The sequence below is a fragment of the Branchiostoma belcheri genome, unplaced genomic scaffold (assembly GCF_001625305.1).
Source record: "Branchiostoma belcheri isolate BF01 breed outbred unplaced genomic scaffold, Haploidv18h27 scaffold3, whole genome shotgun sequence".
NCBI classification, from domain to species: Eukaryota; Metazoa; Chordata; class Leptocardii; order Amphioxiformes; family Branchiostomatidae; genus Branchiostoma; species Branchiostoma belcheri.
The window spans coordinates 4,921,294-4,946,655 of record NW_017803909.1 but is presented as its reverse complement, the minus strand read 5'-3'; the positions used below and the strand labels follow the sequence as shown (position 1 = coordinate 4,946,655).

Below are 25,362 nucleotides of genomic sequence, written 5' to 3'. Positions count from 1 at the left end.
TACGTTCTGCTACACTGAGTGATTGATCGTGTTATTCATATAATCAATATGAGGACACACAACATTGATTGGAATGTACGACTAAGTGTCTTGGGGGATATGTTATACTTTCTTGTACTTTTTCGACATGAAATTCTACTAATTCATTCTAAAAGTTCATTTTGTTTACAAGTTTACGTCAAAGAATATATCCTAGTACTTCTTAAAATTCAATGATATTTGGTAACCGTGCAAAAATGTTTATGGAAAAATTACTCGACTTCAAGACACACCTCTATGATTGCGGTAATGGTACAGTCCAGTCGCCCTTACGTATGTGTGAGCGGCCGGCGGTATCAGCCCGACCCGATCTTGCCTGAGGTCTCATCAGGCAGTGTGCGTGTAACTTGAGCAGCTAGGTAGTGTTGTGCCAACAGCTGCGGGGTCAGGGTTTGTCCCGCCCTCACACCCGGGTCGGGTTGTGCAAAGAGTGCCGACAATCGCTTGGCAAGAGCTCGGCTGCCCCGCCAAAGCTCCCTCAACACTCGCGCTACTGCATATTTTTCAGGACTTGGACGACCGCAACCGGCGAATTTTACCCCCGGAATTACAACCCAAGTTGCGTGGACTGTAGCTGGTGGCCTCGCGAACCTCGATGTAGCGAGCAGGCCGCGATGGGCAAGCTTCAGAGCAAGCACGGTAAGCATCGTCGGGCACATGTGGCCTCCGCTCCCGAGCCCTTCGCTCGATATGCTCGTTGAGTCATTTGCCCATTTGATTCTCCGGCCAGATGCTAACGTTTGTGTCTGTTTTTTCTCCCCTTCGCTGGTCTCCATGGACGGGACAACAGCCTGCAAGAGGCGGGAAAGTCCAGAGGGTGAGTACCGTCGTGTTGTCTTGGTTCTTTCGGTGTTGAAAATTGGCCCGATTTCAAACTCGTGCGGTTTGGTGGTTCGCTTGTAACTCGGATCTTGGAGAGGTTTTGTTTACACTGTAGCTCCCTGGCCTTTTCTGTCGAAATGTGCGAGCTTCCCCGCTTGCTCGCCTCTCCAAAGTAAACCAAAGTACCTCGCTTGCCACACAAACCTTGCCACTGTAACGCGTGCTTTTCTCGATTCATAGTACAAAACACATTGTTACCATGCGATGGAAAAAGGACTTCGATTCATGCCGACAGCATGAATAGAAATGGTGGGACTGCTTTTGAAGCTCTGGCATTCCCGTCCCAGATGAATCAAATTTTCTCCACGGGATTCCAGCTTCTATGGTCGTTTACTGCTTGTTTTTCAAGTCGTCAAGAGTTCCTAGGGAGGAAAAATAGCCACCAGATCGCCCACTGATGGCACTATTTAATGTGGTTTGCGCTTTTTGGCTCCGTAAAAAACTGGTTCCCTATAAGCTGGACTTGTTTACGCTGGTTTTGTCTGCCACCAAAATTGCTTCCAGAAGTGGGGCGCAGCTTTTTCAGGAAATTTGGTAATCACTTTGACAGCACCCCGGGCTCACATGGCGTCGCTTCTTCCCTTGCTTGTTTTTCAGGCGATTCCTTCGTGGTCAATGCCCACTTCAACACAGGACGTTACAGGGGGATTGAGGATTTCATCGCTCGACAGAAAAATGCAACAGGGTTACAGCTCGCAACTTACAAAGGCGGCCGCCAACCACCGGTAACGTATAAAGTAACCAACTTCCTATGTTGCTGTGTTTTGTTACATCCCCCAACCCGGGTATCAATGTCCCTGCTCCCCATGCCTTCTTTTCCGCATCGGGGTTTTGGATAATTCTTTGTCGTTATCCGTTTGCAAATCTCTTCCTCCCCTGGGACGGTAACAGAGCAAGTTTGTGAAAGGCACACCGCAAAATGAACAGATTTTGAAACAAACACCAATCACTTTTTTTTTCAACATAAATTTTACAAAAGAAAATGGAATAGAATCGAGCAGTAGTGGCGACAAACGGAACTGTAAATCTCCATTCACGCTGGAAAAAACACGCTGAAAAAAAAACGTACTATTTATTTCTGAGATAAACAGAAATGTGGATGACTTGCAGACAATCTAATTACTACGTGTCAAGTACACAAGTGCCGAGGCAACCATCAAAGACACTTGAAAAGACGGACTCGATTCAGAGACAGCCGTAATTAATTTGGTTCAATTCTGGGCTTTCGGTGGAATTCTGTTTCAACTCCGAGGGTAATGAAATAGAAGTGTGTCCGCCTGAAAACAATTTGGGCCGATCTAACTCGTGACACATGCTGGAAACCGGTCCATGGCATGCCGTAATGTGTTAAATCTTGCCGTCTTTGCTTTGACTTCGCATCGCTGCAAGAGTCATTTCATTCTGCCGAAGTAAACGACTTCCAGAGAAATGAATTACTTTCTCCTCTCCCGCCCGCATTTTACCAGCATCGTAATGGTAGCAATTTTTCCCGTCCCGTCGTTAAAAAAAATCGGTCTAGCTTGTAGATTACGTGGTTTCTTGTGGTCTAGTAGGCTGCCATCCGGTGATTGTGGTCCCATTTTCTCAGCGATCGGATAATGACAAGTTGTAGAACCGAACGCGGTCTGATGACAGAGTAGTGACTGGGGAAGTGCTACCGACGCGGCGAGAACTTCCTTTGCTTTTCTCCACCTCGTGGTGTCGCGAGTGGCATTTCTATGGCTTCCTTCCTTTTCCCACTCATTTCACAAATATTGTAGCCCATCTGGCGGATCATTGTCGACCATTTTAGAAAATTATTGATCAAATCTAGTGTCCGAAACCGCCTGGCTCTTTGAAACACAGCGGGTTCCCTGGGAGAGAAGGCTGCGCCGCGGTGGGGGGTTCGAGCCCCGGCTGGTATTTGCGTGCAAAAGCGCGGGCTGGGACTGGAGTGGAGCCGTTTGAAGTTTTTTGTCGGCCGTCTGTGCAGGAAGCTTAGGTTCCCGAAAGACCAGCAAATTCCTTCTGTATGCCACGGCTTCAGGCCAACTGGTTTACTTCCCGAGGCTTGTCACCCATTTCGCAATTCTCTTGTCAAGTTTTCTGTGTGCTTTTTGAACTATTTTCACCCTGTAGGATGCTCAATTACAACAAAGTTGATTTGCATACATTTCATGACAACACCCCGGGGCCCCAGTAATTTAGTTCCACTGTGCTTATTTTGGCTTATGGGCAGTTTTGACCATCATTGTTTTCTTGTTTGTTTTATTTTATACAATTTGAACAGGATTGGGTTTCAAGGGTGCAGCCTTCAGTACTTGTGCTACTTTTCAGACAGGACGTTTAACAGTTTGTGTGTGCATGATAGTAGTCTTACTTTTGTTGGGTCTTTCTTTGCTGGCTATCCCACGGACGTCGGCCCAGCTTGCATGTGGTATTCTCAAGTAAAATCTAATTTATCTGTGGCACTGTAATATGGATGTTTGTTACAGCAGTACCGCAGTCAGCCATTCCACATCTCCAGCACCACATTTTTATGGTTTTCGGGGTCAGAGAGCATAGTTTTTTAAAGATTCTTTTGTGTATACACATTCCTGTGGGACTAACATTGCAAAATATAAACCTAGAAAGTTTATTTTTCGGGGCTCAGTATCTGCTTTCATACAATGGGTCATTTGGGCCATTTGTGGTTGGAGCTGTACAATAAACCTGAACCATTGTGGCCATTCACCTGGCTGCTTTTCTCACCTATTTACCTTGCTGGTCATTGTGTAGGGGTCATTTACCACTTCCTTTACAGGTACCTGGTGCCACACACAGCGCCAGGAGTAAGGCACATCTGATAAGAAACATTTAGGGGGGGAGGTGGGCACACCACCCCCTCTACTCATGTTGACAGGACTGAAAAATTAGGACTACCCTGGTTTCCTATTGTGGCTTTTTTTCTTCAAAGTGCCACTGGTGAATGGACCAGAGTGTGCTTCTGCCCCCAACTCTATTCAGTGGAGAGGGAAGTTTTGGGGGCCTGCGTCGGGGAGGTGCTTTGATGTTGTTATTGTGTAAAGACAGGCGTGGAGTTTTGTATTCTGCCGCAGTTTACCCATTTGTACATGAATGCTAGCAGAGGGGCCTGAAAAAGCAGGTCTTTTATTCCGAAGTCGGGCATGCCATACGAGGCACACACATAGCTCCTTTCATCTCTGCCCATGAATTTGACATTGGCAACCTTTCACCCCTTCCTTGGAGGGCTGAACTCTGTTTTGGGCATGCCTCCCCTGGCATGAATGGGGGATAATTATGTTTTCTGTTCAGAATAATCCGGAGTGAGTGCTGGTAGTTGGGTTCTTATAACTGTATAAGTGGGTGTGGCACATCCAAAAACCTTGTGGTCCCCAGGCGCAATAATGGCAGATGTCATAATTGGCATGTTATTAGCTAATGAGCTGTCTTTCTTTGGCAAGATCAACCGCCTTTTTTTGTGTCCGTCAGACAGATTGTGGTTTTGAAGTATGCAACTGTTACGTAATGGTGCCGTGTTCCATTTGATCATTAAAATTTTTTGATGTTCAAAGTTTATTACTTGCTATTGAAAAAATTCTTTTTATCTTCTTAGACTTCTGTACAGAGTGTAAAATGTGTAGTGTTTGTGTGGATTTTATCTTCAAGTAATGCAAACAAAATATTGTGCTTGTGCCAAGCCCAAACATACTTTGAACTGTAGACTTTGATTTGAATAGGCCACAGTTTGAACAGTACATATTAAAAGATATTATCATGGACTTCCAATAAACTAGAAAAGGCCCTTGCAGAGACTTATTATTTATTGGTACAAAGCTGCATGTTCTTCCATCTTGTAAATCTTGTGATTTGTAAGGGGATGTCATGACAGCAAAATGATACACAGCCCTATGAGATAAGTGATGTGGACTTGAGGGGCAGTCACCCTTATCATACCTATGTTTGAGGTAAAGCTATCGTGACATGAGACTAACCATTGTGGTATGTGTATAATAAAGCAAGTATAGTAGTTGACAAATTTCATGTGACAAATGTCTGTGATATTTGATTTTAGTCACTTCTAGGGGTAAGTGACACCAACTGAATGTTTGTAGGGGTCCGTTCAGTATCAAGTGGTCAAATGAGATGGAAGGGGATTAGAATCGGAAGTGTGTCTACCCTACTGGTTGACTTGGGTCAGGTTTGGCGGAAATTACGCAGGTACAAGGCAGATTGGCTTGCGTTCATTAGCAAAAAGAATCTGGTTAATGTTGGCGTTTCAAGCCTGTGGTACCCTGGAAAGAAAGGTCAGCATGCCTTTCATTAGAGATAAAAATAACTTACAAAAGTTAGCATAAAAAGTTGTCATGATTTGCATAACAGGGCTGTGCAAGACAAAGGTCTCTCATATACAGACAGGGAAATATCTAATCCCCTTTGTGAGTACCTACCCAACCCAACCAGTAGTCTTTTCCTGCCTTGACCTTGAGCAAGTGTCAGCACACAAGTTGACATGAAACAGCCCCGACAAGCCCGTCAGTGTTGGTGCTGATACAGGTGACGTTTTTTTGTAAGAATTTTTGTATTGCGGTTATCTCGATGACCATCACATTCGGAGATTGTTTGCCATCTATTGTTAGGAATGTGACAATGAGTACACAACTCTGCTGGTGGGCATCTCTTATTGCCTGTATGTGAAGTTCAGTAACAAGCTCGTGTGTTATCCTTGGGGTATCAAGGGACTGATACTGCATATCTGGATCAGGGCTGCGGTTACTTTCTGGAAGTACTTCCTGTGACAAGAACAAGAAATGCTCCCAGAGCGTACCACAGGTTACAACGAAAATCCTAGAAAAAGAGTACAGGAAACATTGTTCAGGTTATGAAAAGTTCCAGACAATGAACTTTGTTGGAGTTCTTTTGTTTGCACAGAAAGATAAGTTTTGCTTGTTTGGTCAGTGGTTTACAGTCCGAAGCTTCTATAATTTGTAGGTAACCTACTCTTTGCGAATTAAGAAGGGGCTAGATGAAAACAATCACCTTCTTGTTGTTATGGTGTAATTACTACCTGAAGAAAGTTGCAGGCCTAGTTTCTTGGCAGGTCCAGGTCACAGAGGTCACTGCCTCAGGTGTCAGCCTCACACAAATGATATCACCAAAGTGAGCCACCAGTCAAATTCTGTCAAATATATATTTTCTTCTCCACCCACTCCTGTTTTTAATAAACCCTGTCTTGATTACTGCTTTTAAAGAAAGCAAAGACTGTCCAAGAACTGGGAATAATACCACTGAACAGTAATACTGAACAGGATGTCATAACATTGGCAAGATACTCCTGTTTCAAATGGGAAGAATATGGTAGTTCCAAGGAGGGGAAAGTTGTGTGGATGGTAGGACAGGCGTCAGTGGTGTGTGGTACAGGGTTGTACAGTCTGCATCTATATAAATCATGACTAATAGGCTGAGTGACTGAAACTGATACCCTTGGTCATGATATCACCCTCATTTGGCAGGGTTGAGGGGTAGGGATAGGGTGGGAGGGGGGCATGGATTAGGGGAGATGGTGACTTGGTGGAAATCCCACGACTTGCCAAAACAGTGTTACTCTTTTAGCTAGAGTTTCAGCTTGTTTCCTGCTGTAGCCAGACAAGATAACTCCAAGTGGCCAAGCAGCAACTGACAACAGTATGTGCACATGTATGCCTTTGAAACTGATACCACTTAAATAGATAGAGGGCATGGACCTGGTTTTTGGTCCATTGCCAGGGGGAAAACTTAAAGCAAGAGATGCCTTAACCTCCTGATCAAAAGTTTGGTTTCTATTCTCCAGTTGTCTGTATGCCAAATACAGGCTTTTCAGATAGGGACTATCTTCAAAGCAAAGGAATCTGTTTGATGTTCTTCTTTGTGCATGTATTTGTTCTGCCTTTAGTCCTGATTGGATGACGTCATTAGCGGGGAGGTTGTTGACAGTGTCAGTGAGACTTGCCAGCGGATGGCGGATGCTAAACTCCAGCCACGTTTGATCTTGGTGAATCGATGTGTATCTGTTGGGTGTTGTGTGTACATGTGCACAGAGGTGGCGGAAACCGATACCCTACCAAACTTGGGGCAGGCTGGAGTCACTTTGAAATTTCAGGGGTGTTCTCCCGCCATTTTGCAGGCAGTCCCGTATAAACCGTAGGGGATCGAGCAAAAATGCCCCAACACGAGGTTTCGCCTTGCCTTGGGATGAACCTTCCTGGTCCAGCAATCAAGTTCTCTATTGTTTGCATGTGTGTATGTGTGTTTAGGTGCGGGTATACAGAAGTTGAAATGGATACCCCAGGGGTAGAATTAGATAGGGCTCAGTAGGGCCTGCACCTCATTTGGGAGGGGACTTACAGGGCAGGAGAGATGGGGGCCACAGCACTCCCAAGGTTTTGGCAACAGGTTGTGTAGATTTGGTCTGGAGACTTGAGGCTGTAGGATGGGTAGCTCGATCTGCACTCAAGTAGAGAAGATGAAAAGGTCAGACAAGTCTAAAAGAACGACGTTTTTATTACAGTTCAATAGGTTTGTTTCATACCAGTGATGACAGTATCAGAGTCTATGGTCATGTAGGATGTTGATCCAGTTTGAACAAGCACACAGTTATACTTCCCAGTTTTATTTCCGAGCGACACGACAGGGAGAGGGGGCTGATGGGTCATATATCGGCTGTCCAGGTGAATACATACCCATTGACACATCTCTAGTTCATCCTGTAAATGAGGCCATTTCAGTGGAAAGCCCAGGGGGAGTAGACTCAAGCTTGCATGTGGCCACATATCCCAAGGCATCAGGCACAGTTAATTAGATCTTTTCCAGGTAATTTCAGGATTGGCAAGACATCAAAGAGTCTTGGTGGCTGGTTGGCCCCACCAATCATGGGGCAGGCCTGAGCAGCACCATCTGTCCCTCTGTTAGCTTTTAGAAAACAAAAGTAGCATGCCAGGTGGCACTTTTTTTGAAGTTTTGAAGCTTTTGTCTCTATCCCTATTTATTGACATCTTCAGTGTCTGACAGCTGCAAAGTGGCTGAATGTATATGATCACAGTTGCTTGGTTGAGTTGAGTTTTGGGTGTTGTAAAATGAAGAAAGTTACCTCACAAAACAGAACTTCATTTTGACTTGCACGCATGGCCAGAGTAAAGCTGCTTAGGGCTATTCTTCACCCAATATCAGTACCATATGTGTAGAGTTGTATATCACAGTTTCATACAATAATGCATGGGCATGTATCACCAAATGTAGCGTGTCAAGTTGTTTGAAGTTCTCATGTGTGACTTGACTTTTATCCCATCTGTGCCAAGCAGTTTTGTTTATTGGAGGTAACCCCATAGATTTAGATATAAGGGAAGGGCACTGATATGACCGGACTTGTTCAGAGAGTTGAAGTAATGTTGATATCAAAGGCTTGGCACATAAGCCCCCTACTGCCCATAAATGCGAAACATTTTCAGTTTAGCGGGGGAGCGTGTGCTCTACGCAATTGGAAATGCCCTGCCTGCTGGGTAATAACTGTATTGAACACTTGAAGGGATGATTAGACCATTTGCAGATAAGCCTGGTGAATGGTGGCTCCTCTGGGATGCGTAAGCAGGGGAAGTTCAGTGCCAGTCAGTGGCGGCACTCCGCTTTGAAGGTCCTGCCAGGGGACACAAGCAATTAAATTCAAAGTTGGGCAGTTTTTCAGCCCAGGGACATGGAAGAGACCACCGTGGGCAATGATAAGGGGAGAGGGGGGATAGATTCTGTACAGGAGGAGTATTTTGATGTGTAGCGATAGTATGGGTCTGGAAGTCACTTGAGGTAAGACTGCGGTTTTGTGAAGGGAAGGGATGTCTGACTGAGATCAAGGGTCCTTGGGAGAAAGCCAAATCACTGTGTCAAGTGGTATCAAGTCATTTTGTTCAGTAGCAGTGGAGGTTGTTGTAAGATGGTGTGGAGGCCGCTTCTCTGTCAGTTTGAGAGCACTGTGGGTCTGGGAAGATGGGGCAAAAACCGATTGAGAGTGGGGAGGGGGGCAGTGGTCTGCCAGATTTTATGGTGGCATACGTATTAACGCAAAAAATGTCAACCATACCCACAAGGTCATGCAGTATATGTCAGCGCAATTTAGAGCAAATTGCAGTTGCAGTTTCCCACCCAACCAAGAACTACAGCTAAAGAATATGTAACCTTCAAATGGCTAATTTGAAGAGGAGTTCATTGTTGACATCATATGACCTGAATGTTAGCTTCACATAAAGCATCATGTTTGCCTGTGCATGAATTAATCATGAGGCTTAACATTTTATGCAGAGCAATTGCATGTCTATAGGTAATGTTGAAATGTCTGTATAGCAATAATGGGTAGTATGTGGTCATATTTCATAATTAAAGTTAACTGCCTAGAAAATGGAGGTGATCCATAGAATATGATACATTCTGCATTTTCAGACAGGAGAGATGTTGTTTACTTATTACCAGGCAAGGGCTTTCAGGGCTCAAAATAGCCAGCACCTCCCATTGATTGGGAAGATAAAATTAGCACCTTTGATCTGGACAACATAATACCAGGAGCCTGCTTAGGTCGGGACTGGTGCCGAATGTTTAGCATAGAGGGGATCGTATGAAATGTTGTGTTTGGACAGCGTACACTCGCAGTCTGCTGGTAGAAAGGCGACGACAGACTGGATAGGATGCAAGTGTTAAGTATGTACCAGCCGAAGGCCCCCCAACTATTTTTTTCGGCCTTCCCACGACCTGGATGGTTTTGGTCACTGTTGACACATCCGAAAGGGAGATTCTGAATGGAAATCAGAAGCCCACAGCAGACCAGTGTTGACAGGGACTGGCTTGGGCAAAAGTGTCACGAACCAACAGACGACCTTAGATTCTTCTGGCCTTTCAGATTGCTTGCTCAAAGGGAGAGGTCCTTACAGAATTCTGTTGTCCTATAATCTTGTATAGCATGTGTACTTGATTTAAAATTATTGTTGTTGATTCATGAGGTTATGCTAAATAAAGTATATATGAGGAAATATTTTCTGTAATCGGTGGCTTGTTGAAGTGTTGGACCATGGTGGGTGGCAACTAGCATTGAGATAACCTCCAGTGTCAATGATAGAGGATGGAGGACCTTCTTGGATGCTGTCCAGTGTTTCGCTCTGTGTTTCACAATTTCTGTCATGTTTATAGAGAAAAGAGTTGGCCTGAGAACGATTAGCCACCCAGACTGCCTGCTTGTTCCAGTGGAATATTTCTGACAACATTGACACAGGTGGCCTGCTCTCATTCCTTCTGGCTTTGCTTTGAAAAGTCTACCGTTTTGATGTGATGCCACTCATACATGCGCGTGTACAGTAGTTAGTATGGCTTTTTATCATCCAGTTGAAATGAATAGCCTGCCTGGAAAAAATACATATGAAAAATGCCATGGACAAACAAGGAAAGTTTTGTAGACTAGCTTGACAGTAATAGTTATTTCATTCAGTTCCAAATCCTCCTCTGGGTAATGTTCAGAAGATACTTTTCTTCACATTAGTTTTTGTTTGAAGCAAGGAAACCTTCAAGATGTCTATGACCTATGACCTTATCCAATTAAGATGAAAGCAAAGGATTCTGGATCTCTGCGGACTCCCATAGTCCTTTGTTGTTGAGCTGGCTTCTTCATCTTGGTACCCAAGAAGATCCCAGATTAGACTATTGCTCAGACAAAGCCCCACTTTGTGTAACCCTCTCTTCTTTGTAATCTCCTCCCAATAGTGCTTCCTACAAAGGCATCCTTTGAAGTAACATCCAAGAAGCTTTGAGGTTATTTCCTTCTTTGCTTGTTCCCTTTGAAGGAAATACACCCTATTAGTCATTCGTGACTAACTTTGGAAGCTGCTCCCTTTTCCAGAGACCAAACACCACGGTTAGAAGCCTCAGAAGATAACTTCCAGCTTTTCCAGTTTGTTCCTATGGGGAGTTGCATGACTGGAAAGAGGATTGTAATTACCTGAAAGATTTCTTAGCATGCAACTAGGTACCGAGGGCAGTTGCAAATGAGCAAGCTGGATCATAGTTGCTCATTAATCATGCAGGAGATGCCCCAGTCCCTACAGACTTGCTCTTTGGAAATGTTAACATAAAAGAGAATAAATGTGATAAAATACAAGGCAGTCTGCGTGCAATGAGGGCAGAACCATCATGATCAAAGTCCTTGAGAGTCAGCGGGGACCGACCCTTTCTTGGGACCATCTTTTGTAGCAAGATGTGATCTCTTCCACTGTCACTAGAGAAGCACTTATTCCGTTGACCTTGACTCCTGCTGGACCTAGTCATCTTCCCGTGTAAGTGATTGGCTTTGCTCGATACCTCTGAGGACGGAAAAGTTTTAGCAGATAGCCCTCCCGAGAAGGGAGACGTAATAAAACGTAACATGGTTTTCTTCTAATGGGGTAGTTAAAACGAGAATGAAGGGTTATCACAGGAGTGAAACGCAAGCTGAAAAGATTGCACAGTAAGCAGCGGCAGTATGTCACGTCCCGTTGGCTGTATTGCTGGAAATAACGTCCCGTTATCTCATATTGCCTGTTCAGTTTGCCCAAAGGGGCTGTATAATTTGGGATTAGTCTGTAAAGGGCAGTGGTCCCATCATGGTGCCTTTAGGAAATGCAGAAAGTTTATCCCGGTGAATCTTGATAAATGAGGGTCTATGATGTAGCAGATCAAAGGAAGATCTGGTACAAACCCATGCGAGATAGGCAAAGCGTTGATACGTTATCTATGCCAAATCAAAGTGTTGGGAGGGTAAGGCTTTGGGCTTTCATCATCAGGTTGTATTAGTTCTGTAAAGGGGCTTAGCAGAGATAAAAGCTGTTGGCTTTGATGTGAACTTCAGAGCTAAAATAATGTGGTGCCTCTGAGACTGGTTTATGTTCGGCAATGCCCACTTTGTGAAAGGATATGAAAGCAAGAAGCTCAAGCCCGCTTGTCTCTTTGATCTTGTTTGTCAGTTTTACTATCGCAGAAGATGTGCCGTAAAGGTTGGATGGCTCTCTTTTAGTTGACGCATTTCAGATGGACGATATGTGAAACACGGGGAACTGGGGAACGCTGGGAGTAATACTTTTTGTGGCATTTCGGATGGGTTAATATCCAGCAGTTTGCAGAAATAGTTTCTTTTTTGCATGATAAATACTGGTTAGGTTAGGACGATAGCTTCATTAGATCTCATGATTTTGATTGAAATTAATCCATGGTGTTTTTGCATTTGTACCAAAATGTCATAATTTCAGCAAAGTACCAACAACTGTCAGACTGGTTTTTGCTTCAAGTATGTATTCTCATTGGACTTGGGATTCCCAAAAATGTCAGCTTCAGAAATGGGTTAGAACTGGTTCAAATCAGGCCCTACTTATTCAGGGCAGAGCTAGCCACTTCAGAGAACCTGTCAAGACCCCTTTTTACTAGTTCCAGTATAGAAAGGACTCTCATATTGGTCTGTGGGACTCGAAAAGGAATGGTTTTCGATTTAGGTCTGATAGGTGTAATGCTGGGAGAAAACGTTGACATATATTCATGAGTGGTGATTCTCATTACACAATATCTGTTACACCCTGCTGTACATTTTGATGTCTTGCGTATTGTAAGCCCCAAAAATGTGAGGTCACTCGTGACAGAGTCAACAGTAAGCCGTTTGCTCAGTGGGCTAAGTGGATAAGCACTGTGTCCCCGTCAAAGGGAACGCTGCAAGCTTCAATCTCGTGCCCTTGCTCTGAATTTTTCCATAGCCTGGCTGTAAAGGAATTCTGTTGGCAGTTTTTTGCCGGTTGTGCACGAAGGATTTTTGGTCGCCATTCTGCTACCACAAAAGTTTATGAGTTGTGTACGCACGGGCAGGCACCAGAAAAGGACATGCCCTAATCGTACCTTGTGTACGTTTTTCAGCAATTTAGTTAGTCGCCTAAAGCTCTTTCTTATTGCTTGCTTAGCCACAGTCAATATTGATCAGGTCGGACTCGATCCCCGGGCACGGGGCATTTCCAGCCTTGCTCGGAATGCTGGGAATGCCGCGGCGGCCCGGAGTCGCCTTGCTTCCTGTTTAGAGGAAATGTGGACTTTGAGCCGAGGGATTTCCACCTAGGAAGTTCCAGAATATCGCCTTTGACTGCAGGGTCCCATACTGCTTACATCTCATCATTGTGCTTTTGTTGTGAAGCAAGGGTATGTGGGATGAAGCAGACGAAAAGAAAGATTCCATTGATCAGTTTGTACAGAAACTAGTCATAATCTTGTTTGCTGTCATTACGAATTGATGTTGTAGTATTCCCCTATTTTTGGGCCTAGATGAATGATAAAGTAGCGGTGGCATCTTCCCCAGATCACCAGGATAGCATTTTGATTCGGCTACTGAACCAGGAAAGTCTCCCCTCCTAGTCCTAGGCAGTACAGGCGATGTCAGTGCCAGTAGAGTGCTACATCACTCACACACCTCTCTCCAGCACGCTGAAGTGCAATTAAAACACATTACTGCATGAGCCATTACGCTCTTAGCCACACTCTCTCCTGCAGTTCCATCACTTTACCCACACCCAATTGGCATGCAGATGAGGATGTATATGCTAATGCAGGGGTCTCCCCAGGAATTTTTAGGGGAGTGGTGCTACGATTTTTTTGGAGGGCACACCGTGCCCGACGCCGCGCGAAGCGAGGGGGGGAGAGGTCCGGAGAGGGGGGGAATTCTCCCCCTCTCCGTAGGAGAAGCTGTTGCATTTTACCCTTCTGAAATGCAGTTTGTAGCCTTCTCCTGCAACTTGAGTTAAAAATCTGACTAACTAAAGAGATAGAAAATCAAGCCCAATTAAGAACAAATATAGGGGATTCATGAGTATTTGTGCAACAAAAATATACACATCCATTTCAACATAATTGGTTGGTATGGTACATTGTCTAGTCTGGTCAAAGTCTGGATTCTGAAGAAAAAAAAACTTCTGAAAAAAAAACTTCTGAAGAAAAAACTTCTGAAGAAAACCAACTTCTGAAGAAAAAAATCTCTGAAGAAAAAAACTTCTGAAGAAAAAACTTCTGAAGAAAAAAATTCTGAAGAAAAAAATTCTGAAGAAAAAAAAATTCTGAAGAAAAAAAAATTACTGAAGAAAAACAATATTCAGCACAAAGTTTTGATTGGTTTCCATCCCATTGTTTCCCTAAAAATCAATAATGTGATTGTATCAATTTTAAACGCCCTAAAATTAGCTAAATCGGCGCTTTAGGGTGATTGCGTAATATGCGTGCACTATGACCTTTGACCCTTTACGGGTCATGCAGCTTTGATGCCGGCCGCCCTCCCACCCGACGTCCGTCCGTTTTATGGGCAAATTTCTACTTTTTTAGAGATTTCCGGACCTAAAAACTAACACCAGAGGGAAAATAAACAACATACGTTATTTTCGTGGTAAATATCACTAAAATGGACCACGCATTTTTCTTCCGCGTTGCCGATTTTTGAGAAGGCATCGCCATGTACTTCACGGCGATAGCTACTCGCCTTCCCCCGTCCGGTTTTGTGGGCAAAATTTCCTCTTTTTCAGACGTTTTGGAACTTAAACCGACAGCAGGCGAAAAAAAAATAATTTACATTATTTTCATGGGAAATGCCGCTATACTGGCCCAGACATTTATCTGTTGCGTTAACCGAATTTTGCGGCCGCCACATGCTCATGGTGCGGTACGGTAGGGAATTTTCCACGGCTAGTTCGTAAACGTATCGGCTTTATAAACTTATTTTCGGGGTCGAGGGCTTTGTTTTACAAACCAATCAGCGTTGTTTACATGACTTAAAAACGCTAGCGGGGCGCCCGATGTTCCACCAATGACAGCTATTCTCTCGGTAGCGTCGTGCGAAATGGTCATTGTTTACTCGATTATCGCCCATTCACAAGTTTCAGAAACAATGCCGGCGGGAAAATGGACGCCACTCGCGTCAAGATTTCGATGTTTTTTGCCTATTTATCCGCGAAAATACGAAGAGAAGACCCTTAATTTGAAAATTTTGGGAGTGGCGCTAGAATTTTTGGGAGTGGCGCACCGCCGTTGCACCATTGCCTGGGGAGACCCCTGCTAATGTGAACAAGTAAAAAGGAAAGTTGTTCATTGATCCATCTATGCTAGTAGCGGTAGATGTCCTGTTGAACTGAACTGAAAGCCTCTTGGTTCTCTCCCAGGAATACTTGAGAATTCATGTCTTCTGAAGATAAGGGGAATCAGTCCCAATTACAAGGGGTCAACATAGTATATCTCAGACGTAGGAATCTTTGAAGTCTGGTGTTCTCTGACCAAAATATCAAAGATTTGATCCTTGTGATAAACATAGTTTTGAAAATCTGTCAGTTTGCTCTCTTTTTGTGCTAGCTCTTTTTTCAAAAAGAGCTCGTTTGTGAGTACAGTATTGGTAGACCAGGGGCACACATCTCTGTGGTATACAAGCATGTTGAAAATGCTTTGAAGGCCACAACTTCCACTGGGCTTCCCTAATCGCCCCACCAAAGCCCAGGCTGGAAACACAGCTCATTATCACGTATTTTCAAAGTGGCCAGTCCAGCCAGACATGATCAAAATTTCACACCCAGGTTGATCAGGCCTTTATATAGACTACCTCTCACACTACCTCCCTGGTCAGTCCAAGGAGTTTTCTCAGAAATTTCAATGTTTGTTTGCTTAGAAAGTACAACCACAACCCCTCAGTAGGACATGTTGAGGTTGCAGGTATGTTGACCAATGTCACAGGTCAGGCCTGGATTCTGGGAGGGGAAGGGCCAGTTACAACTGGCTGTGTGTTGTATGTGGCTTGGAAAAACAAACTCTCAGTGATTGATGCTTGTTTGTAATATATCAATCAGGGATGAACATAAATTTGTAGATATAAAACAAGTCCATTGCAATGCCATGCAGATTTGAACCACAATTTGCATAATTTGTTATTTCTGTATCAACTAGCAGTTACTTGGTATTCTTGTCACAGAATGTTCAGTTAATGGGCTTCTTATAAGTGAATTCTGGAAGTGGATGTCATAGCCAATAAATGGCTCAGTCTGTCACATGCCATCCTCCAAAATGACAAGATGCATCCCTTTCCAAATTCCAATAAGGAAGTGCTATCTGGTATGTCTCTGTCACCACACTGACACTTCAGGTGCCACACCCCCGCTCTGCCAGAGGACAGGTAAAGTTCGGCCGTCTGAACCTACCTGTAACCCAAACATCTCAAAACTAATTTCCAGTTGTGTTCTGAGTACAGCTTATTTCCCTCTGGACTGAGGCAAGGCTACAGCGTATTTATAGCACAGGTGTTGTGTAGCTTTCAGTATAAAACAGGTGTGAAGCAGGCCTTATGGGACGTATCCCCCAGCCCCCGTGCCTAGAAGGGCTGGCAGCCTGCTTGTTCATGTTTTTGAGCCATGCTGTGACAAAACAGAAAGCCAGTGTAGAGGCCTTGGCTTCCCCTGGTGTACAATGGCAGTGACCCTTTCCTGCATGTGGTGAATGCTCAAGATATATCACTGGTAGCGTAGGACCCTCCCTTTTGGCACCGCTGTTACCCTGACTACATGAGAAGACATACATACACTAGATGATCTGGGGTATAGAAGTGGTCCAGCAAAATAAAGAACCAACTTCCTTTATGTTGTGATAACCGTCTTGCCATACAATATACACACTGTACCATTGGAGATATGAAAATGGATCAAAGAGCAAGAAGGGTATTTCTCTAAGCCAGTGTTACAGAGGTAACAGGCAGTCCACAATTGTTCCAATGGTATCTGACAAGAGAAGTGGTTTAGGCACCCTTACTTATCCAAGAAAACATCAGTGCGTACATTCGTATGTACGACTTGCCTCCCGAAAAGATAATAGCAGATTGCCTGTTCTCTTCATTGTCTTATGACCTGCCCTCGGGGCCATTTATCTTCAAAGGCGGCTTCCATCCCTTTGTAATGCAAATATCCTTTGAGCCCAGGGCGGAAAATATTGGCTTAGCCGGCTATCATGCATGCGAGCAGGCCGCCTCAGCCAACTATTGTAATGAGTTCTTTTTTGCACAGGCTTCATATCATTTCATGCTCTGGGTGATGATCCATTGTTGGGTATCACCAATTTAATCAACGGCACAAGGCAATAAATCATACGTATGATAGGTTGGAGTCATGTAGTATGAAAATTGTAACAACGAGAGAGAAGAGACTACCAAATACAGCAGCAGACAGGCATAAGGAAAATCCAACTTTTCTTGTGTTTCCAAGAAATGACTGGAAAAATGGAACTGATGTGTTAGTTTTAAGTGTAGTTTCTCCAATTATTAATTACTATCATCTTTAGTCATTGAAATATATTTAAGTTTTGTCAACCATGTGAGGGTTCAAGTTGAAAAGCATATTTGCCCTTAAACCTGAACCACACTGCAAGTTTTTCCCCCCTTTTCATGTTTCTAAATGTTGTTTGCTGACATCTGGGCAGTTCAGTACCTTCAACTCCCAGTGACCCCTGGCTGACTCCTGCTTTGGGCACTTCAGATTTTACTGGCTGTGAGTATGCACATGTGATACATTTGTTTGGCAAGCTCGCCACACAATTCCTGCCTGCCTGTATTGTCAGGCAAATACCTCCATAGCCTTGTCCCCTTCACCGGTGGCGCAGTTGAAGACTTTGCATGAGCTGACAGCCTAGAAACGGCAGTAAAATAGGGGACTTCCGGTGGAGTTTTCCAAATAGACCACACTCTTTGTGCGATCAACAGGTTAGCCCACAATTTGTACTTTGTGCGATAAGGGTGTTTGTTACAGTAACCATTCTATTCTTCCGGAGGACCTTTGCCCTCATCATAAGTGCTTGGCTTTGCCTTGGGCCATGGGGAGGGGTGTGTGGTTGAGACAAACAATGGAAGGGTATAGTCAAAAGGCACAACATTCTGTTCGTAGACAATCATTGCTGTTGGTTATATTTTTTTTACTGCATTAAAAAATGGTTTCATTGCGAAAATTGGTGGGTAAACTAGAACTGACAAGATAACCATGTTGAATGTTGCAATGCGAAGTTTCTGTTAGGCCATTAAACTTAAATAACACTAACAACTTTGTGTCCAAGAGAGACAATTACTGGAAATGAAAAAAAAAACCTGAGGAGACAGGCTCTGTCTGTGACAGGAGTTTGATTTTAATTTTCTTGATGGTTCCCCACAAGCTGTTTTCAATCGAACCTGTCTCGCAGAGGAGGAACAGGAAAAACACCCAAATCTCCTGGTATGCTTTCATTTAGAAGAATTACACAAATAAGAATTCATAGACCAAACCCCCTTCCCTGTCCACAAAAACAGTTATCTGTAACTGGCTGAAAGTAGACCTTTGACGACCTGTGTAGGAAAGTTGACAGGAGTCACCCTTTTCTTCTAATGTAAGATGATCCTCCTTACTTTCCTTCCTCCCCACCTTCTCCAGGCCTAATGTCCCCCATCTGTTGCAGCTTTGCCTGTCTTCAGACCTAATACAGCAGGACAGGTCCAGCCTCCTGCCTCTGCACTGGAATGCAAAGTGCTTTGTGCCGGGACCCAAACTTTACCAGCCACCTTTCAGCGAAATTGAAAAGATGGCTAGCTAGGTTACCGCGAAGCAGGGGTAAGCTGGACAATGCTACCTTTGTGCAAGGCATGGGCGGTTGTGGTAATTGATTTCCACCCAGGAATAAACCTCTCCTTCTCCATTAGCCATACAGCGCTATTCAGTGGAACAGAACTGAGAAGCACATGACCCCGTTTGCCACTTGGTTTCCACAGTGGAGGCTGCCGGTTTAGAGAATATCCCGGGGAATGTCGCATAAGTTCGCCGTCCTTCAAGTTGCTATCAATACTGTTCTTTCATGGTGCCCCCCTCCCCCCATAGAACCCTGCTTGATTTGTACTTATGAGTACTTGAACATAAGATTCAGAAAATCTTTCAATATACATGGGCTCGATTAATTTTCCAGCATTGAATGAATGAATAATGTACTAATAATGTCATTGTTGATGGAAGAAATTATACTTTGTACAGGATAAAGCTTGCGGCTTGGTTTTTGTCCTTTCTGAAATGACAAGTTGTGGTCACAAAGTTCTACACAGCAAGGTAAAATTCAATAAAAGATATGCAGTCTGCGCTGAACCCTGTAATTTTAGCATAGCACTTTCTATAGAAAGTCCTTCCTTTTGTGGCATTGTTTAAGTTTCAGCGAGGGCTCTGACACGTGTAAGCACACTGCTGCAGGGTCGAATACTGAACTTTCAGTTTAATGAACAGTTGTCATTTAACAGTTAGTCTTGTGTGAGGTTTACTCCAACTACATCTGTGAGATATCCCACTTGACTCCACACCGCTCACAGAATTATTTCTTCAAGAAATTTGGAGGTTGGGAGGTCGGTGGGAGTTATGTTTCAGTTGTTTGGATTCTGCGGTTATTTTGCTGAGATTGGTATGGGAAGTTGCCACAAGGCCATGGTTGACTGGCCGTGAAAATTGGGTTTTAGATGTCAGTCTTTTCCCCCACTCCTGACATGTGTCTCCACCAACTTGGGAATTCTTAGTACTCTCCCTAGAACCTAACATAAGGGGACACTCCAGTTGATATGCAGGGGGATGGAGATGAAAGTTAATTTTTCAAGCACACTGTTAGAATTATTCAAGTCTTGTTACTTTTCTTGAAAATTTGTTAAAAGAAAGTTGTAAAAGTATGACATCGAAGTTCATCCTGCAAGAACTCTGGTTAACTTTGATCCTCCTACAATGTCAAAAACTTCCTTTTGAAGGTTTTAAAACAGGAGAAAGAAATAACCCGGGTAGGTCTGGTTTTCATTTCCTCGCTTTGAAGTCCCACATCCCACCTCACAGTGGAATTCACTGTCTTCTTGGACATCGCCAACTTTGCAATCTGCGGAACTTGGAAATGAGTCACCTGTTAGAGATTCTGAGACTCCTCCTCCTTTCAAGACTTTTTCTTCCATCGAAGTATCATACCATGAGTCAGCAGACGTCACGCTGGGCTGTGTGTTTTGAATGTATCTTTGATATACTGTGCCTGTCTTCAATTATATGTGGAGAATTCACTGGAGGAACACTATTTGTAAGACAGTACCAGTAACTATGCAAAGAACCTGCCTTCTTATGGGGCAAACTGTAATTCTTCTCGTGAACTGCAAATCAATACTCTCAGTCAACATTGGACTATGTAAACTACATGAAGAAAATGTAGTTCTATAGTACAAGTGTCAATATCCCCACAAATTTTTTAATATGAGAAATTTACAGACCGCAAGTAACATTTCACATTTTTACCAGTGTAAAATCAGTAGTGTCCCCTTTCCAAAATACCCGGACTTGGCTCAAGGTTACATAGTTATGTCAGCATGGGGAACAGAAATTATTTCCAGCCTCCATGGCTGCCTTGAAATTAACATGGAGATCAAAGATGGCATGTCCTTGGAAAGGGCTTTGGTGTTAAATCCTTTCAGGCTTACTCACCAGAAAGTTAGGACTAATAAAGTAGTTATTTGTCTGAGAGATGCCTCGGGCACTGTTCTGTCCAGGTGCTGTAAGCTTACTCTTGAAGAAAGCTTTCTTGATTTCCTGTCTTGGGGGGCTCAAGGTTATAAACAGATGTCATGTTACTGAAATTAGGTTGTTCCTTTTGGCTTATTTCTTCCTGTATAATGTTGTAATGTTCTGTTATGGTAGCTCTAACTGTCTTGCACAGAATTGTAACAGAGACGACTTGTTAGAATGAAAGTTGTGATGGTTCATTGCTACTTATCACATGAAACTGCCCCCTTGCTGTACTACCACTGTCCTGAACAGCCTGTAAAACAGCAAGAGGACACACGCTTGCTGTCCCACCTACACATACACAACAACACACAAGGCCATATTTACCCACGTGTAGAGTGATGAAATCTTTTTCCAACCCTGCTCTTTTCTGGAAGGAATGCAATTAGCGAGAGGCACTTTGTAACCCAACTCTGCTTGCTTCTGAAGGTTTTATGGACATTTACCTAAAAGCCAATCCCTGTAGCATACATACTGTAGGCCGCGAAGACACATGCTGAACTACAGGTACTTCTGTTTTCTTCAATACTGTCTGGATGCACGCTTAGCCATCTTAAAATTCTTTTACTATTTCATTACAAAATTCTATGCCATTTCTGAACTAGCTAGAGAAATGACTCTAACTTGATCAAGAGACAACATTGCCGCTTTCTGTAAACCGAAATTGGTTCCTTTCTTAGTTGCATCAGGGGTAATTTTTTCTGACAAGTTAGCGTGCCAGGAAGTGAAACGTACCTGTTGTCATCTGGGTCCAGTTATGACCCGGGGCCTGCACCACCCCACGTTACCCTGAACTTGACCTCATGGGTTAATGAACCTCACAGATCAGTCCCAGGAGCTGGACCCAAAAACCTTACTTTTCAGGAGATACACAGTATACCCTCAACACAAAGGTCTTGATGTAAATGTGACTTTTCATGCGTATATGCAAGTGGGTGGAAGGATAGTAACTACTTTTTCGCTCAGTGCAACCGATTCGCGTGCTCTGTTGGTTCCCCAAGTAGCCATCTCGAATATCCAGTATGAACACATGGATTTCAGTTCAAGTCTGCAAGTCAAGCCATCATCCCGTTCAGTACTGTAAGATTTATGTTGACTCCTACCAGGAGCTCAAGACCTTGATCGTGCGAGATATGATAACACTGTTCCAAGCATGTGGCTCCCTCCTGTAAGTTTCAAACTTGCTCTGCCTAGTCCCAACATCCTTCCAACCTATATTGTCCTGTTCTACTCGTTTTGACTTACATTTGTTCTGTTTGTATTGAATCATACAGCCATATTTCTTTCATCATTTCCTTGAGATTTGATTAAGCACCGCAGAAAATTTTGCTTGGCAGTTGTAACAAGTTGTCAAACTGAATAAATGTCTGGCACCCCGCAACATCCAACTCTTATGAAATCCAATATGAATGTCATGGTCTGCTGTATTTGTTTACAAGTGCGTGATTTATGTGACAATCAGCAAACTTGTGTGGTGCCTGTGCTGCTCTGTGTGGTTGTAAATTTCTCCTGCTGGATGTTGTGCCTGTTAATCCTGGTCTAACCCTGTCTGTCTCTCCCCCCAGGAGCCGCCAGCCCAGGAGATGGAAAAAGCAGGTGGCTGCAAGCCTGTGCCAGTGGGCATGGCAGATGACTGCTTCCCGCTAGAAGGTATGCTTTGATCCTGGTGGTAACCAGTCTGTTATAGTTTGTGGGGAGGGAGGGAAGGGGTGCAGACTAGTCGTAGCCAGCCAGATTTCCTGTGGCCATCTCCTGGTATAGCGTTGTAAATGACTTGTGTCGGCAACAAACAGCACCTTGACTAATAGAAAATAGAGGCCCGTACTTACACGTATTCTAGTCAGGTTCCGTCGGCAGTTTTCTGAAAGGAGGAGCGAAGGGTTGGTTTAGTGACGTCATCATGTGTATGTATGTAAGCCTTGCGTGTGGCTCACGCTCTGTTTGAGAGACACAAGCAGCTCAAAGGATTTCTTGCAGGATGGTTTTGAACTGTAAACAGGTCACAAACAAAGCAGGGATGTGCATTTTAGCAGCAACATGTAGCTGAGCTGTGCACAGACCTCGGGTTACAGAAGAGGCCTTTTGATCCAGGCATTTTCAGCCAATGTTGTTCTGGCCCGTTATGTAGGACATAAACTTTTGAAATTCCACCCTCAAGAGAAAGTAATCAGGGGGCCAGGGTCAGGGATGCCACAGAAATCTGGGCCCGGCACAAGCCTTGTTTGATCGTAATTTGCTATATCTTCAGAAAGAGCGGCTTTGTTACGAGGGTCCTATGTGGAGCAGTTCATTAGTTGTTAGGTTCAGCCCCTTGGTCCCTAATGGGACTAATTAAACTTCTGAAGCCTTACTTTGGGGAAGTGTCCCTGTGACTGAGTCTGCAGCAGGCCACCAAAACATATACATTTTAGCATGTTACCTACAGTTGTCAACAGCAACAACAACAGAAAAGAGAAAATTGGAGGATAACCTTTCAATTTCAAACGTAAGGCAGACAAAGAAAAGTCCACCACCCTGAAATGTATGTCCCCCTTCTTCCCCCATGCCTGGTTTGGATTTACTCCATTCGGAATTTTGGTTTACTTTGACCTGAATTGAAATGTTTCTGTTACCCATCCTGGTATTTTTCTTCATTGTGTGTTTATAAACGAATGCTTGTGTTTCATATTGAATGTCCATTTTCTCCCATCCCACCTTCCCCTATTGCAGTGGACAGGAAGCCGCAGGGTAGTGAACTTACTATGGTTGTCATAGTAACAGGCCAGGTGTACAAATAATGACAGGAAAACTAGCCTAATAGGGATCAGCTCCTATAACAGTGACGGTTAATTTTCATGTCCTTTTGCAACAAATTGAACATGATACCTTCGCTTCTTGCATAATTAGAAAAGAAACAAAGTGATGAGAGCTGTTTTCTCTGGGCTGGATTTCTCCCTAAGTGGTCAGGTACATGGAAGGACCGAGGTCTCCTGTACGTCTTGGAAGGAAACATAATCTGCCCCTCTGGGCCTGTTGACCATGAGTTTGTTGAATGTTTGTGGCAGACTTTGCCTCAGCCTTGTGTTGAACAGGAGGCGTGTGTAGCCAAAGTCCGTAGAATTGGGACTTTGCCCAGAAAACTCGGCCAGGCTTACATGCGGCCTGGCTGTCTCAGCCCCGTAAAGAGAGTCGTGTGGTAACCCCATAAAGAGGGTTGTGCACAAGGGAAGGGTGTTTAGGGCACAACAGGTAGTTTAAATTGGCGAGTCGATCAGGTTTCAGGCAGAGATTTGCCTGCATAGCAAGAGAGAGATCCCAAGAAGTTTAATGATTTGACAGAGACAAACCATCTTGACATTTCTGTCTTCTTTTGAACTTGTAGTTCATTCTGTCCTATTCAAGACAATGCAGATTGAAGGCCTGGCTGGTGTATTTTGTTTGGAATATCGTGAACATTGGTACTTGAAGGGGGGAGGGGGCAGGTAGGGAGGGTAGAATTTAATCCTGGTGGTTATAAGGAGTAAATCACCAGAACAGAAAAGATGACATGCTCTGATTCTCACAACAAGTAAACATCTCCTACTTCTCAAACCAACTGGAAACAAACTTATTTTAATGATATAGAATTAATTGGGATGGTAGGAACATTGCTGGGAAAAAAAACTTGCGATTTGGCTGTGCAAAAAAGCTTGTAACCTGCCTTCTTCCAGTAAACGAAACAGTTGGCTAAACCGCAGAGAATAAACATTGACAGGTCATTTGAGAAATTTTTTCGCTTCCTAATACAAAGCCACCTGACCTGGCAGCCACAACTATCCACAAAGCCTCGCTTTATTTAGCGCTGTCTAAAGTCTCTGTCATTCAGGAAGAATCCCTGGACTGAGCCACACACACTCGGTAAACAAACAAATACTGCTGGCTCCTGCCCAGAAGGAAACAAACCAGGCAACTTCATAAACATGAAGGAGAGTCTGCCATTGGAAACACAAACACACTAATTGTCTGGCCTAAATTACAGGAGTAGCCTGCTAGTCTAGACAATCTGGCTCAACGAGTTGTTAGGTCTTGGGCACGAGTTTAACAGCCTCGTTGCTGATGTCATAATGTAGGAACTGTTTTGGGGGAAGGTTGTCCTATTGCTGTGGCTTCTGTTGGAGTGTTTGAAGTAGACTCATAGGTGTGTGCTCCCATTGTCTTGGCAAGCACTTGGGAATAGTTCTGAGCTTGGTAGGAGTGTGTTTGTGTAGAACCAGCCCACAGGACTACTGTTGAGGTTTTCTTAACCAGCCCAGCATACTCAGAATACTGTACTCTCTGAAAAATGTTCTTCTCAACACAGCCAGATCTGGTACTCATCATTAGCTATTGGCTTGCTTACTACAATCCTGAGTGTTTACAAAGTCTGATGGTAGCCTGGCTGGGATGGGAACTGTAGGTTTGACTGTCAGATGTATGTAAGTTTTAGGCCCGATTTAGACTAGAAACGGTATACCGTTTTGAAACGGTTCGAAACGTTTCTCCACAGAAAACGGTTCGTCTTTAGACACAGAGGCGGAAGCGTTTCGGGCCGCCCGTGGCGCAGGATGTTTCTGACCCACAGTGACCTATGATGACCTCCCTGAGCCGCTTCTACGGTTTGCCTCATTGGCCTTATGATACTTGTGTTTCAGGGCCTTGAACTTCGCCCGAACCTGCTTTGGGGTGCATAAATACCCCTCAGCCGCCAGCCCGTCCACAAGCATCTGTATGCCCTCCCTTTTACGCAAGGTCTCCAAGCGGGATTGTATAGTTTGATCGGCACACAAGATGATCAAGCAGCGGATCTCTTCTTGGGTCCAGACCCTCCCCTGGCCTTCTGCCATCCCCC

General features: G+C 44.0%; 1 protein-coding gene across 2 annotated transcripts in view; it reads left to right on the top strand.

Annotated features, from left to right (window-relative positions):
- Positions 1–321: 321 nt before the first annotated feature.
- The window catches only part of LOC109473733 (protein naked cuticle homolog 2-like), a 31,015-nt gene continuing 5,974 nt past the window's right edge, over positions 322–25,362 (top strand). Inside the window, exons 1-4 of one of the 2 annotated variants that reach the window (XM_019773727.1) lie at positions 322–678; positions 830–856; positions 1,519–1,646; positions 22,082–22,166. In XM_019773727.1, coding sequence (XP_019629286.1) covers positions 654–678; positions 830–856; positions 1,519–1,646; positions 22,082–22,166 — 265 coding nt within the window. In that variant the 5' untranslated portion in view covers positions 322–653. Of the gene's footprint in view, positions 679–829; positions 857–1,518; positions 1,659–22,081; positions 22,167–25,362 lie in introns of both variants that reach the window. The other variant, XM_019773726.1, reaches the window with a different exon arrangement.